The following is a 14,103-nucleotide window of genomic DNA, read 5'->3' as shown; positions in this document are numbered from 1 at the left end:
GTTAGTATGAAATTGCAGATTCACAACACATGAATTACACTTATGCAAAGCATTAAAGTATTGCTAATATTTTTTTTCTTACGCTTGCAACTTGATTAATACATTTACAAAACGTTCTGTGCGCAAGCAGTTTATTTTTACGCTTGCAATTTGATTTACTCTTTCACAAATCTTACTATGCACATAAAAAATTTTCTATCAGGCTTGTAACATAATTTACGCTTTTACACATTTTACTCTGCACATGCAAATCATTTAGGCACTATTTTACCTTCATAGATCATCCCGTATTTAAGTATGAAATGATGCGTCCTGTATTGAATCAATATGGCACATGATTTGTCCCATAAGCTTGTCAGATGGCGTCATGGCAAAATCATTCCAGATCGTTAATATAACATTGATATAAGTTGGAGATTTGGAGGGTATGGGGTCGTCTCAAAAGTCCACACATTGTGCTGAAAGGTGCTAATACTGTGGAGGGTGCAGGGACTGTCTGAAAAGTCCACACATTGTGCTAAAACTGTGGATTTGTTTATTGAAAAAAAAGTTCAATATAAAAGTTCAATAAGATGTACAAAATTACACAGATCCAACAACGTATGAATACTATCACTCATAAAGATAAAAATAAATAATTTAATTAAAGTAAATAAAAAAATAAAAATTATATATATATAAATATATATATATATATATATATATATATATATATATATATATATATATATATATATATACATATATATATAAACCAACTCAGATCACAGATGTATACATAAATAAAATAAAAATAAATAATCAAAGAAATTAAAAGAATGATATTTTTTATAAATCATAGGTCAGGAAAGTTCTCAGTATATAAGAAAGGTTATACACTTTTTATTATTAATAGCTCAAAAAGGATTTATTTCTAAAATTGTGAAGGGGACCATCTGAATACACTGTCAATTTCTTGGTATTATTCAGCTTCAATGTAGTATTACTGACCGGTACTGCAGCTCCCTATACACATATTACGCAGTCTGCGTAGTGCACCTACTCCTTACTGGGGCACCATCTTCCCCTATGGGGGCACCAGAAACTCCACTGGCTGCCATTCCTCGCATACACAGACCATGTGCCTCTGTAGTTTTTTGTTGTTGTTGTTGTTGTTGTTTGTGGGTTTTTTGCAAGTTGCATATTTTATATAACAGAATTTAGTCCTTCTTTTACAACTGAACCATTTTACTTACAAGCTAAGGTTTTTGTTTATTTGTTTGTTTGTTTGCTTTTTCAGACTAGAAAAGGCAAACATATGGACTAGATTCATATGAATAACTATTTGGGCTTTTTAGTCTCAGTGACGTCACATGAATACTAGCAAGAGAGATTTAATAAGAATGCAGACTAGATGAGCTGGACGGACAATAGACAAATAGTAAACATACTGTAGAGACAGTTCAGTATTCATTAAAAATGTTAAAAACAAGAGCCCTACAGTATATTATTATTATTTTTATTATTATCCAAAGTATAGTGCAACACATATATCAGGTTAAACTTTTCATATTGTACTAATCTAACATCTATTTTATTCGTGCATGTAGGGTATGACATGCCCATTGAGAAATAATGACCGCAATCTTGTCTTATCCTTTTGGAGGGGAAAAAGTTATTCTACTTAAAAAGTTGCTGATATACTTTTGTGTAGTCATCTGTAACATGGTGCAACAGCATTGAGCATATGCAAAGTATGACAGAAGAATTCTTGTGTGAGAATACTTCAATAATTAGGATAGAAAGTATGTGGCAGGAAGACATTAACACACTGACTTTCGGTTCATTCAATTTTTGACTATGTCAAGCAGTGTCTTTTGAAGATTTTGTTTCAACTGTTGTTAAGAAGGGTATATTTTAAAGGGAAAGTTTGCCCATAAATTTAAATTGTCATGATTTACTCACCCTCATGTTGTCCCAAGCCCGTAAGAGAACAATGATTAAGGCTGTCAGTCCCTAATATTCTGCCTAGCATCTTTTGCTTTCCGCAGAAGAAAGTCAGATAGGTTTGGAACAACATGAAGGTGTGTAAATGATGACAGAATTACAATTTTTGCATAAACTATCCCTTTAGCCTGTGCTAAAAATCATTATGCTAAATAAACATATTAAAACTGATAGAATGGTAAATCTTCATTAACAAAAATGGACATATTTAATTTCTCATTTCATTGATTGTGTCAGTAGATGGCCATTTGCCCCTTTCTTTAGTATTTGATCTGGCAATAGAACTGTTGGCCTATGAACAACAGGAGGAAGTTTTAGTGCAACCTGCTGCCCTCAGCATTTTATACTTATGCTGAGCTGTTAGCTCCCACAATTTTTCTCTTCTCATCATATCATCATTTGTGTTTGAACAACAGAGCCCGATGGCCATCCATTAGCTACCACTCTGCATCGGCCTAACTATAGCTAGCCCTAAAGCTTCTTATTGGGAGAACCCTCTTATAAGTTCCTTTCCTTGAATAGCAGCTGAGTATAGACCGCACAAATATACTTAAGTGAAAATCCCTTGCAGGTATTTAATTCTAAATGAGTAATTACTGGGCTGTCAGTGTGTCTTGCTCTGCAACTGCGTGTGTCTTAGTGGCTCATTCGCGCCTTGGCTTTGGAGTGAGTTGCACACAGACGCACTGACCGCTGGCAGTAGCATCTTCTAGCCTGGTAACACAGAGTCTGCGTTTCTTCCATTTCTCTGGGTAGAGTAACCCAACACAGCCGCCAAAATGTGTGACATGGGTGGACTTGATAACTTGGTGGCCAACACGGCCTACCTGAAAGCCCAAGGTGGAGATGACAAGGAGATGAAGAAACGTCGTCGAAGTCTCTCTTTGCCCAAGGCGGATCAATGTGCAGCACTCAGATCAAGTCTGGAGAAGGACTTCGAGTCCCTCTGTGAAAAGCAGCCTATAGGGAAGAAGCTGTTCCGAAAATTTCTTGATCAAGCGGGACTAGAGTGCGTTGCCGCTGCTGAATTTCTGGATGATCTAAATGATTGGGAATTGTCTGAGGCGGCTGCCAAAGACAAGGCCCGTACAAATGTCATTAACAAATTCTGCAAGGATGGCTCCAAGAGCTTCCTGACCTACCTGACTGGAGATGTAGCAACCAAGTGCAAGGCAGTTACTGACAAAGATTTTGAGGATGTGATGAAGCAAGTGAAGGAAGCCACCAAAGAGTTCCTCAAAGGCAAGCCGTTTACAGAATACCAGACCACCCCATTCTTTGACCAGTTTTTACAGTGGAAAGAATATGAGAAACAGCCCATCACTGAAAAGTACTTCTATGAATTCAGGACACTCGGCAAGGGTGGATTTGGAGAGGTATGTTCTTTTCACGAAGAGTGAAAATATTGAGATTACACACATTTAAAACATTTATTTTATCGTAAATATGTTGAATGTATTTCAGATTTTCATGTAGAGCTTGGAGAGCATTCTTGCATCCAAGATTTAGAATGTAATCTCTCAAATTTTACCATGTCGTTTGCACTTCCAGGTGTGTGCAGTGCAGGTGAAAAACACGGGCCAGATGTACGCTTGCAAGAAGCTGTGCAAGAAGCGTCTCAAGAAGAAACATGGTGAGAAAATGGCCCTTCTGGAGAAGAAGATCTTGGAGAAGGTCAACAGCCTATTCATTGTTAACCTGGCTTATGCTTACACCACCAAGACCCACCTCTGCCTGGTCATGAGCTTGATGAATGGAGGCGACCTTAAGTATCACATCTATAACATTGGTGAGAAGGGTATCGAAATGGACCGGATCATCTATTATACTGCTCAGATTGCTACCGGGATCCTGCACCTGCATTCCATGGACATTGTCTACCGTGACATGAAACCTGAGAATGTGCTCTTGGATAGCCAGGGCCAGTGCCGTCTTTCAGATCTCGGTCTTGCTGTGGAGCTTCCAGCTGGAAAGACCATCACCCAAAAGGTGAGTTAATTGCATGTTTTCTATACTTATTACAGTTAAAGGCATCACACAACTTTTGGGTATCTCTTAAGTATGCTTGCATGACATGAGAGTGGAAGTCAATCAGTTGTGTTTAGTTGTTTACTTAAAAGGATAGTTCACCAAAATTATAAATCTGCCATCATCTTTCTTCCAAATTTTCGTATTTGCATTACCTATCCCCCTTAGTTAACTATCCCTAACTAAGTACAAACACTGTCTCTGACCTCAGATTATTTGGCTTTTACATGGTAAATCAGGGGATTACTGTCTTGTTAGAGTGGTATTCTGCACTGTTATACAATTCTTGGAGATCTTCGTCACCCTGAGTACAGCTATACCCATCATGGATGCTAAAAGACTGCATGCAGAAGGTATACACAGATCAATTAGCAGCATTGTCCTCATCTGCACCCTTGGCTCATTGTCTCTTTAAGTCCTTACATTATGGTTGAGAGCATTCTTGGCATTAATGGAACTCATCCACAGGTTCTGGTTCTGAAAGGTTCAAAATTTTCATCGAATAGCTTCCAACAATGCCATACTAAAAATGGCTCTCTAAAACAAGAAGTTGACTTAACCTAAAGGGCTCACAAGTGCTTCACCCCAATCTATCATTTTTTTAATCTAACCTAAAGAATGTGCTTTATGTGGCAACTTCTAAATTAACTTTTACTTAAAGTCAAAAACATTATATAATATCACTGAATCAACCTCTCTACATTAGATTACACCAACAAAACAAAATTTTTTAAGGGTAAGATCAAGATGAAAAAGCACCTTAAGGAGTAAGCTGCAGGTCACTACTTTTTACAGTGCAGTGTTCCTCAAGTGTGGTTAGTAAATGACCCTCTGCAAAATTAAATTCACAAAGGCTGGCAGACTGTTATCCTGTCGTCGAGATTAAAGAATAGTTGTACTAACCATGCTACTATTGAGACACTTTATACCTTCTTGGAGCATTAGTAATAATAAAGCGACTGCGATTGAGAAACTTTCTCATAATATTAAGATCAAATCATATTAAATGGATGAAGTATTTGTACTGATTAAATGATATAAGAATTCTTGGTGAATTTTCTTTGTCTGAGTGGAGATTTATGGAGGAAAAAAATTAATTAATTATAGTTCTTTATCATAAAGCATCCCAATTTAATTACAAAGACAAAAAAAATTTCAGTGCTCAATACATTTTGTACAAAGTTTAAATTTAATTGAACTTTTAGCTTCCAAAAAGTTTCTGTTTAAATTCAAAACAGATTGTTGGTGCTAAAAGTTACATTCTAAGACCATGTACACTCTGATACATTTTAGGTTGAAAACTCATTTTCCAAAGTCTCATTATTCGGTGGAGGAAAACGCTGTGCCAGTGTGGATGAGAGCCATAAATGTAGCAAAATCAAAGCATTTTCAACCAAAACGTATTAGTGTGGACATGACTTAAAAATACATATTAGATGATAAAAATTATAGCAAAGGGAAGCACTGTAACTTCATTTCTTTTTAAAAAGCATTTCTTCAACTATACATATAGATATGTTTTAGAGGTTTGATAGCCTATATTTGTCGAATGTCAAAATGACACATCATTCATGGAGTGACACTAAGCTTATTATCCAGTGCCCTTCTTGAGTCCTAAGTGCAGGTTGAATCCCAAGCTGAACCACCGAGGGTTTGGTTGGCTTTACACTCCTGATCCTCTTAAGAAGCATTACACAAAGCTGCCTCTGATCAGACCACCAAAGGCAGGGGGAGGGGGAAGCATTACATTTTATTCATGAATGAGTTTAATATTAGATATTGTAACACCTTAATGATTATAATTAATTATTGATGTGTTCATGTCATTGGTCTGTGCTGAAAGCTATTGGCTTTTAATAGAGTCTTCATGTCTTGAAGATTTTCCAACTGGAGTGCCATCATCCAGCAGTTTGTTTTGTGTAACCAGACTATATGCACAGCTATAACCTCAATGATCTGAAGGTAGAGACCTTGATATCACTCATGTGGTTGTCATGCTAGCTGAGCTGATTATGTTAGACAAGCACAATGACGGAGCATCCAGTCTCATGTGATCACTATGTTTTAGTTTGTCTAACCCTTGGCATTTCAAGAGCATTTATCACATAGTATTCTTAAATTAAGTCTTAAATCATAAATCAGAAAGGTTTTCCTCCAAGAAATAATTAAGCATTATTTATTCTTGCTTGTGTAATGAAATACAAAATAAATTGAATTACTCTCATGTTCTCTGCTATGTATGACTCTAGGACATTGCCAAGTCAAACATCTGAAGATTATTTTGCCAAAACATTTGGAACATCATGATTATTGATTATAAGCGAATATAACTGTTATCATGGTAAAAATCCAATATGATGAGATAACACTCAAGAAATTCACTCTGAAAGAAAATGATAATTTTTGTAACTATGCAAGTAAGCTGAGGTGATAGTTCCAGTTTTAAATTAGGCCTATAGCTATTAATGAATGAGTCCAGATGAAACAAAGGTTCATATGTCCATTTGAGCCTAAGAATGGCTGTCTTTATATAAGCAGACAGTGTACTTCATCAGAGTGGATCGGCACATGACTCCTGACAGGTAGTAGAGGATTATGATTAAGCTTCTTCTCTCTGGCAAAGAGAAGAGGTGATGTAGGAGTATAGAGAGGATAGTACTTACATAAAATTATTTGCCATAAAGGGTAAACTATTTCAGTGCTGTCACCTTAATAAACGCCTCTGACAAACATCCAGTATGTTTTATAAACTCGTCCAGTTTCATGCAAATTCATTGCACTGAATTTCAAGCAACATATATAATTAGTTCTCATCAAACCACCATAAAAAATGGTAATATTGGTCTGTGATTATTTCTGCCCAAAACTAAACAATCGTCCTTTGTCCCTATGTTCACAGGCTGGAACCGGTGCATATATGGCCCCGGAAATTCTAAATGACACACCATACAGGACATCAGTGGACTGGTGGGCCCTGGGCTGCAGTATCTATGAAATGGTAGCTGGCTACACCCCCTTTAAAGGTCCCGAAGCCAAGAAGGAGAAGGTGGAGAAGGAGGAGGTACAGAGGCGCATCATCAGTGAAGAGCCCAAGTTTGAGCACAAGAACTTTGATGCCGCCACCATAGACATCATCAAGCAGTTCCTCAAGAAGAAGATTGATGAACGTCTTGGCTGCAAGTAAGTCATTCTATCCCTCTTAACCACTTGATCCGTCAGTGTGAAGAGGATAAAGCAGGATACATAGACCCTTACCTAACCTGTTTGAAATCCTCCACCTCAAGATTCTTCACTTTCTCAAGCTTTCAGTTAAAGATGTTGTAGTGAAATCCTATCACTAGGCAAACATGAGGTTTAGGTTTCTTTTGCCATCCACATGGGACAAAAATACTCATACCATCAACATATAATTTATGAAAATAATTGGTAAAACGTAACATAAAAATGGCATATGTCAAGGGAATATTACGATTTCAATACAAGTTATGCTCAAGTGACAGTATTTGTGACATAATGTTGATTGCCACAAAAAATTATTTTCGACTCATCCCTCAAAAAAACAAAAACACAAAAAAAAAACTGTTAAAATCTGGGATACAGTGAGGCACTTACAATCGAAACAAATTGGGCCAATCCTAAAACGACCGTAAAAAACATTGATTTAAACAACTTAACAGCTCAAAAAATACACAAGTTTTAACTGAAGACTTGGTGTAACTGCTTTTATAAAATTATGTTTTCTGCCTTTAAACCTTCCAAAAACTGGCCCCATTCACTTACATTTTAAGTGCCTCATGCACTGAAACCTAAATTATTTCTTTTTTCTTTTTTTCTTTTTTGTCAGAAAAGAAGGAACGAGTCGAAAAAACGTTTTGTGGTAATCAGCATTATGCCACAAATGCTGTCGACTGAGCTTAATTGAACCCAGAATATTTCTATAAAATTAGTTAATGCAATAGTTAACATGAACCAACAATGAACAATAGGAAATATTACAGCATTTATAAATCTTGGTCAATGTAAATTTCTACAGTACATATACTAATACATTTTTTATTTTAAATGTTGTATAAGTTAACATTAGTTAATGCAGCTTGAAAGAAGATTAACTTATAAATTAGCATTAACCAATATTAATAAATGCTGTAAAAAATATTGTTCATTGTTAGTTCATGATACCAAAAGCGCATAAAGCATTTAATAGAATCTTACTGTAAAGTGTTTCCAAACAATTTGTTCTTAGCCAGAGAATCAAATGTAATAAGCATTGTAGTTACAGTACATGACCAAAAGCTTCCCTGTTTTCTTGCTCCAACTTGAAGGCAAAATTGCAAAGGGCACCAGAACACACTTTTAAGTCCATGTGGCCAGGATATTTACAACAGAATGTGTGCTTTTTTTATAGGGGTGATGATCCCAGGAAGCACGAGTGGTTCAAGTCCATCAACTTTGCTCGTTTGGAGGCTGGCCTTATTGACCCTCCCTGGGTGCCCAAACCCAACGTTGTCTATGCAAAGGATACAGGTGACATTGCCGAGTTCTCTGAAATCAAGGGTATTGAGTTTGATGCAAAGGATGATGCATTTTTCAAAGAGTTCGGCACAGGTGCTATACCCATTGCCTGGCAAATGGAGATGATTGACACTGGACTCTTTGATGAGCTCAGCGACCCCAACCGGAAAGAGTCAGCAGCTGGCTTGGACGATGACAAGAAATCAGGCACTTGCATGCTCCTGTGAGGGAACAATCCAGCCACCCAGCCCAGAATTCCCCAGGAAATGTAATTGCATTCAGTGACACCACTAATGAAACTGTGTTGCTCAGTGTTGAAGAAGAGTGAAGCATGGCTGGGAAGAGATGGGACATTAGTCCATTGTAGCATAGAGGGAGATTCATATTGCTTCAGTTACAGAGCCACAGGGTCTGAGAAACACCCTAGTCCATCCATGATGTGGTGGACTGAGCTTTGGACCAGACAGGGAAGTAGGTGCTCACCTTCTTCTCTGCAGTTCTTTATGTCTTGTGAAGTAGTCAACCTCCTATCCAGCAGGGGGTGTAAGTAAAATTACCATTCCATATTGAGAAGATGCTAGAAGAGTAGTCAAGATCTACAGACTGCCTAAACAGACTTTGAGATTATGATGTAACCATAGCAACGTAAGTGTGTGTGATCAGAAGCCAGAGATGTCTGGATACACAAAGAAGCAACTTGCGTTCCAAACATCTCTCGACTTGCCAAAGCACAGTTTATTTGTGGATTAAAGCGATTACTAGTACACAAATGACATCTACACATACTCCTACAAGAGTATTATAGGCTACTATGACACAGGTTAACAGATAAAAAGCTACATTCTAACAAAAGTGCTTTTGATTGAACTGTGTAATTGTAAGTAGTTGTCGCATTAATTGCTCTTTGTTGCAATAATTCATGATGACCTTCATGCTTCACTGGTTTGATAGCAGGGCTATACTGATTATGCACCTAGATTTTTAAATACATTTTATGTATAAATATGTACATATACACAATATATATATATATATATATATATATATATATATATATATATGATGTAATTAATCTCTATACATTATTTGCTCTGAAATTAATTAAAAATAGAGCTTGGTTACTTAGCATTTAAAGGTAACAATTCCATTTGTGTTTTGTTACTAATGTCCCATGATATCAGAGTGATAATGTTCTGGGCAGGAAAGTTCAGCTGAAAAAAGGTCACAAAGACAGGGCTTTTGTATTGATGTGTCTGCTCAATCCTCACCAGTTGCTCTACATAACCATGGTAAAGGTTGTGTACCTTTAGTCCTCAGTGGTGCTGCTTCTATGATGCTGAACAAAGAGATGCAGTGAGCAAAACCTGTTACTGTGAAACATACAGTATGTGGCAGAAATGGACCAAACAACTGCAAATGAATTATTTGTTCCTTGTCTTTGCCAGGGTTCAGTTTTTAATGTAATTGTAAATAAACCTTCAGAAAATGATCCTATATAGAAATGTCAGATATTTAGCAGGGACGTGAATTCATGATAAAAATGGGTCAATAAAATGTCTTTTACAGATTTTTTTTTTCTGATCTTTTTTCCCCCTGAAATGGTGGTAGTTGGAAATAATTTCATTTCAAATTAGCAAATTAGGTGAAGTTTAACTAGACTGTAGGTTAGTCTGCCTTAAAATCTGGTTTGAAAGTGTTTGTGTCCTTGTTTTTCCAGTACATATTCCTGAGATAATGGCATCTAAAATGTAATCTCAAATGCAATGCTTAATGAAGATTAAACCAGAGTTGAGTTTTTTGTTGGTACATGCTATAACACATTACTGGTCAGTCTGCAAGAGTCAGATCCCATGCAAAATCTAATAATATTCTTTAAATAAAGATGTCCATAAAATTTCTGGTCTGATTTAAGAATGCTGCACTTATCTTATAAGGCAATAATCTGGTTTACACTTGAGTACTTAAATCAATCTCTAATCCCTGCAACCTCCAACCTGATTTGCTGAACCAAGAAGAGTGACTCTCACCAGGCTCTTACTCTTATATATATATATATGAATGTTTAAAGAAAAAAATGTAAAATTATGTGGTGACAGGTTCATATTTCTTGTAAGAGTTTCACCATTTTTATCTTCAGTTCACTTCAATAGTCTTGTGGTGTGACACATTTAAAAGTGCAAATATTAAATTTAGGCTCAGAATTATTACAAGGGTATAGCTATATGATAATTTTACAAGTAAGAAAAATGAGGTTTAAAGTTTTCATGTCACACTGAAAGACTTAATATCAACTACCCAAAAATATTCTGCATTTACATACAGTATACAGTATATGAATTACAATTACCATGTTGTTTAATATACTAGTTTATTCAGCTTATGACTGAGGTTTTGATGGTGTGATAGTTAGTAAAGACAGTAAGAAAGGCAGTGTAGTTCTCCAGATGGTTAAGCTAAAGACCCTGTTAACTCAAAAATATCCCTCCTCCTTATCTAATGCACTATCCTCTAATGCTGAAAATGAGCTTATGTGTGGTGCGAGAGGAAGTGTTAATGAGAGTGTCAAGAGATTTCTGTGTTTTCACATAAGCAAATAAAAAAATGTGGGACTTAAACATTTATTTTAGTATTCTGACTGGGGGGTTGATATTGGCATGTCTGTGGAAGCATACATTGCCAGTAAGCACTGCATAAATGCAAAGGCTGAATATTTGACAGTTGCTGATTATGCTACGATAATCCAAGACGTTAGCATTCCTTCACCAAACACTGTCTGCTTGAAAGACCATCCATGCACAGACAGAAGCTTCATGTCTGTGACTAAATCTGGTCAACTAATCAGCTGACGCAAACTACTTATTGATAGCTGTTGGCAGAAATAGACAGCTATGTTTGAGCGAGCGCTGAGACATGGTTAAGGAATACTAATATAACACATGGTACATTAAGTGTTTGAGTGAAGCAAGAGCATCAGTTCAAATGTAGGTTCCATAATTCATGCAAATTTGTAAAAGAACAATATTAACTCCTATTAAAGTGCTCTAAAACAATTGCTGGAATACGATCTCATGCTACACAATCAGTAGGGCTGTTCAAAATATCGATACAACAATATCGCCTCATTGTACATTTGGATGCTTGTATCGATGCAGCAGCGTCCGTACAGTTTACAACAGCTGCAATACTAAATTAATGAAACTGTTTTAGAGCCAGCACACATGCCGGAACCGTGACAATTACACACACATCATAACAAACAGTTAAATATATGTCTTCAGAAGCGATATAATCGGTATGGATGAAAAACAGATCAATATTTAAGTCCTTTTTTTACTATCAACCTTTTTCCTGAACGCGGAAGTGTTCCACGATTCGACTGTTTTCAATTTCCGGTCTCCAGTGTTTCCACTCGCATCGGTGTATATTCTTAGCGGGTAATGTAATGTTTAAGAAATTACATTTGTAAAACTTGTCAAAAACATGCTGATACTTCACAGAGTCGAGATGACCATTTTTTTTTTATAGACAGTGCCTCACCTGGGTGTGTAGATGACATGAAGCGATGGTCCGATGTTAGTTACGTTGATATCATTAATTATTCTGAATTGTTATGACAGCCAACAACTGCACAAGTTGAGCCTGAATTTAATTTTTAAACCAAGTAACAAGGTGACCGACGTGAGTATGCCGTAACTCTCATGGTGGGCCAGGAGGGGAACACTCAGAATGGATATGTGAACTATAGTTATATGTTATGATTAACCCCATCACAAATCCAGTCGGGAAGGAAGATGTATTTTTTGGGGAATACAACGGTCTGAATACAGGCGGTTGTGTGAAATGATAGAGAGCCCGTACTTAGAAGAGGGGCATAAGTGTATGTTTGGCCAACAAAATAGCAAGCGCTCTAGACAGAGAGGACTTGCAATGAGAGAGATGTTATGTCTAAGTCCGGGGTCATCAGCCTATGGCACATGTGCCAGCATTGGTAATCACTGACACGCCAGCAATGGCAAGAGAGGAGTAGACAATTGTTTTTTTTTTACTTGCTTCAAGTGTTTCAAGCCAATCAGATGGACAAGCAATGCTACGATCCGGGAATGTTCAAAGAGCTTTTTGCATTCCAATCTACATCTTGATGTAATCATTCCTCATGATCACGCAGTGTGTTTTCATGAGCTGAATGGGAGGCTAAACCTGGAGGGTTGGGTTTGCACAGCCACTGATGAAGGAAAAAGGCTTGAAGGTGAACCACCTGCGCTCTGAAGGGCGTGGTTAAAACTTAGGCACATAGCCTTTTCTGGGTTTGACAGTGGCTTTTGAAAGACCTGGACCAAACTCCAGACATGAACTGTCAACTGACAGTGCTTGCATACCCCTGACCTGTTTTACTGAGGCCAGAGCCAGTAGTAATGCGGTTTTAAGAGGAAGCACATGCAATTCAACAGAGTCCAGAGGCTCGAAGGGAGGACCCGCAAGCGCTTTTAAGACCAAAGACAGGTCCCAAGTTGGAACTGTAGCCGAGCGAGGGGGATTTAGCCTCGCTCCCCTAAGGAACTTTATGATTAAGTCATGTTTGCCTATAGAGGTGCCAGCTTCGGGTGCGTGATATGCAGATACACAGACACAGACTTTGAGCATTGACGGAGTGGGCCCTGTGTCCAATCGTTCTTGAAGAAATGTGAGAACTTCAGATATGGGGCAGTTCACTCCTTCAGATGGCCTGGGACATAGTATGTCGCCCGTGAGGAGAGAAGATGACGCTCGCTCCACAGGAGGCGGCGACGCGTCAGTCTCATCGTTGGCAGGGAGCAAATTCTGCCTTGGTGGTTTATGTATGCCACAACTGTCATGTTGTCCGAGTGAATCAGATCATGATAATACACTATTTCGGACTGAAAAGCCTTCAAGGCTAAGAAAACAGCCAACAGTTCCAGGCAGTTGATGTGCCACACCCTCTTCGCATCTGTCCATGTGCCGAAAGCCGGGCGTCCATCGCACATCGCCCCCCAATCTGTGTTGGAAATGTCCGTGGTAACCACTTTCTGCCTGAAAATATGCCCCAGTATGACACCTTGCTGGTAGAAGGCAGGAGCTGTCCAAGGTGCTAGAGCAGCTAGACAGCGGCGAGATATAGTGATGCGCATGCGCCCTTGGGGCCAGGCATGCCGTGGCACATGGCGCTTGAGTCAACACTGAAGAGGTCTTGGATGCCGCTGCCATCAGCCCAATGCTTATTGAAACAGCTTCAGTGGAAGTGTTCTCCCCAGTTTGAACTGAGACAGACACTTGAGAATGGCCTGAACGTGCTCGCCTGTGAGATGCATGCGCTCGCTCATAGAGTCTAGACTAATTCCCAAAAAGGAAATTTATTGGCTGGGGGAAAGTGTGCTCTTCGCCCAGTTGTCATTGAGGCCCAGGCTGTTCAGATGTTGGAGCAATAGGTCCCTGTGCTGGCATAATAAATCCTCCGATTGGGCCAGTAATAGCCAATCGTCGAGGTAGTTCAAAATGCGCACCCTGCTCAGTTTCAGAGGGGCGAGTGCTGCATTGATGCACTTTGCGAGGAGTCAGATA

The 14,103-nt window shown here is 38.2% G+C and overlaps 1 protein-coding gene across 1 annotated transcript; it reads left to right on the top strand.

The window, feature by feature from the left end:
- The first annotated feature begins 2,611 nt into the window (after window positions 1–2,611).
- On the top strand, window positions 2,612–9,494 carry grk7a (G protein-coupled receptor kinase 7a). Its single transcript, XM_051697126.1, has 4 exons — window positions 2,612–3,362; window positions 3,538–3,975; window positions 6,914–7,194; window positions 8,420–9,494. Exons 1-4 carry the CDS (start codon window positions 2,766–2,768, stop codon window positions 8,751–8,753), a joined length of 1,650 nt encoding a protein of 549 aa, XP_051553086.1. The 5' UTR covers window positions 2,612–2,765; the 3' UTR covers window positions 8,754–9,494.
- The last annotated feature ends 4,609 nt before the right edge of the window (window positions 9,495–14,103 follow it).

Source organism: Myxocyprinus asiaticus, chromosome 5, assembly GCF_019703515.2.
Source record: "Myxocyprinus asiaticus isolate MX2 ecotype Aquarium Trade chromosome 5, UBuf_Myxa_2, whole genome shotgun sequence".
Classification (NCBI taxonomy): Eukaryota; Metazoa; Chordata; class Actinopteri; order Cypriniformes; family Catostomidae; genus Myxocyprinus; species Myxocyprinus asiaticus.
This window is presented reverse-complemented; position numbering and strand designations above follow the sequence as displayed.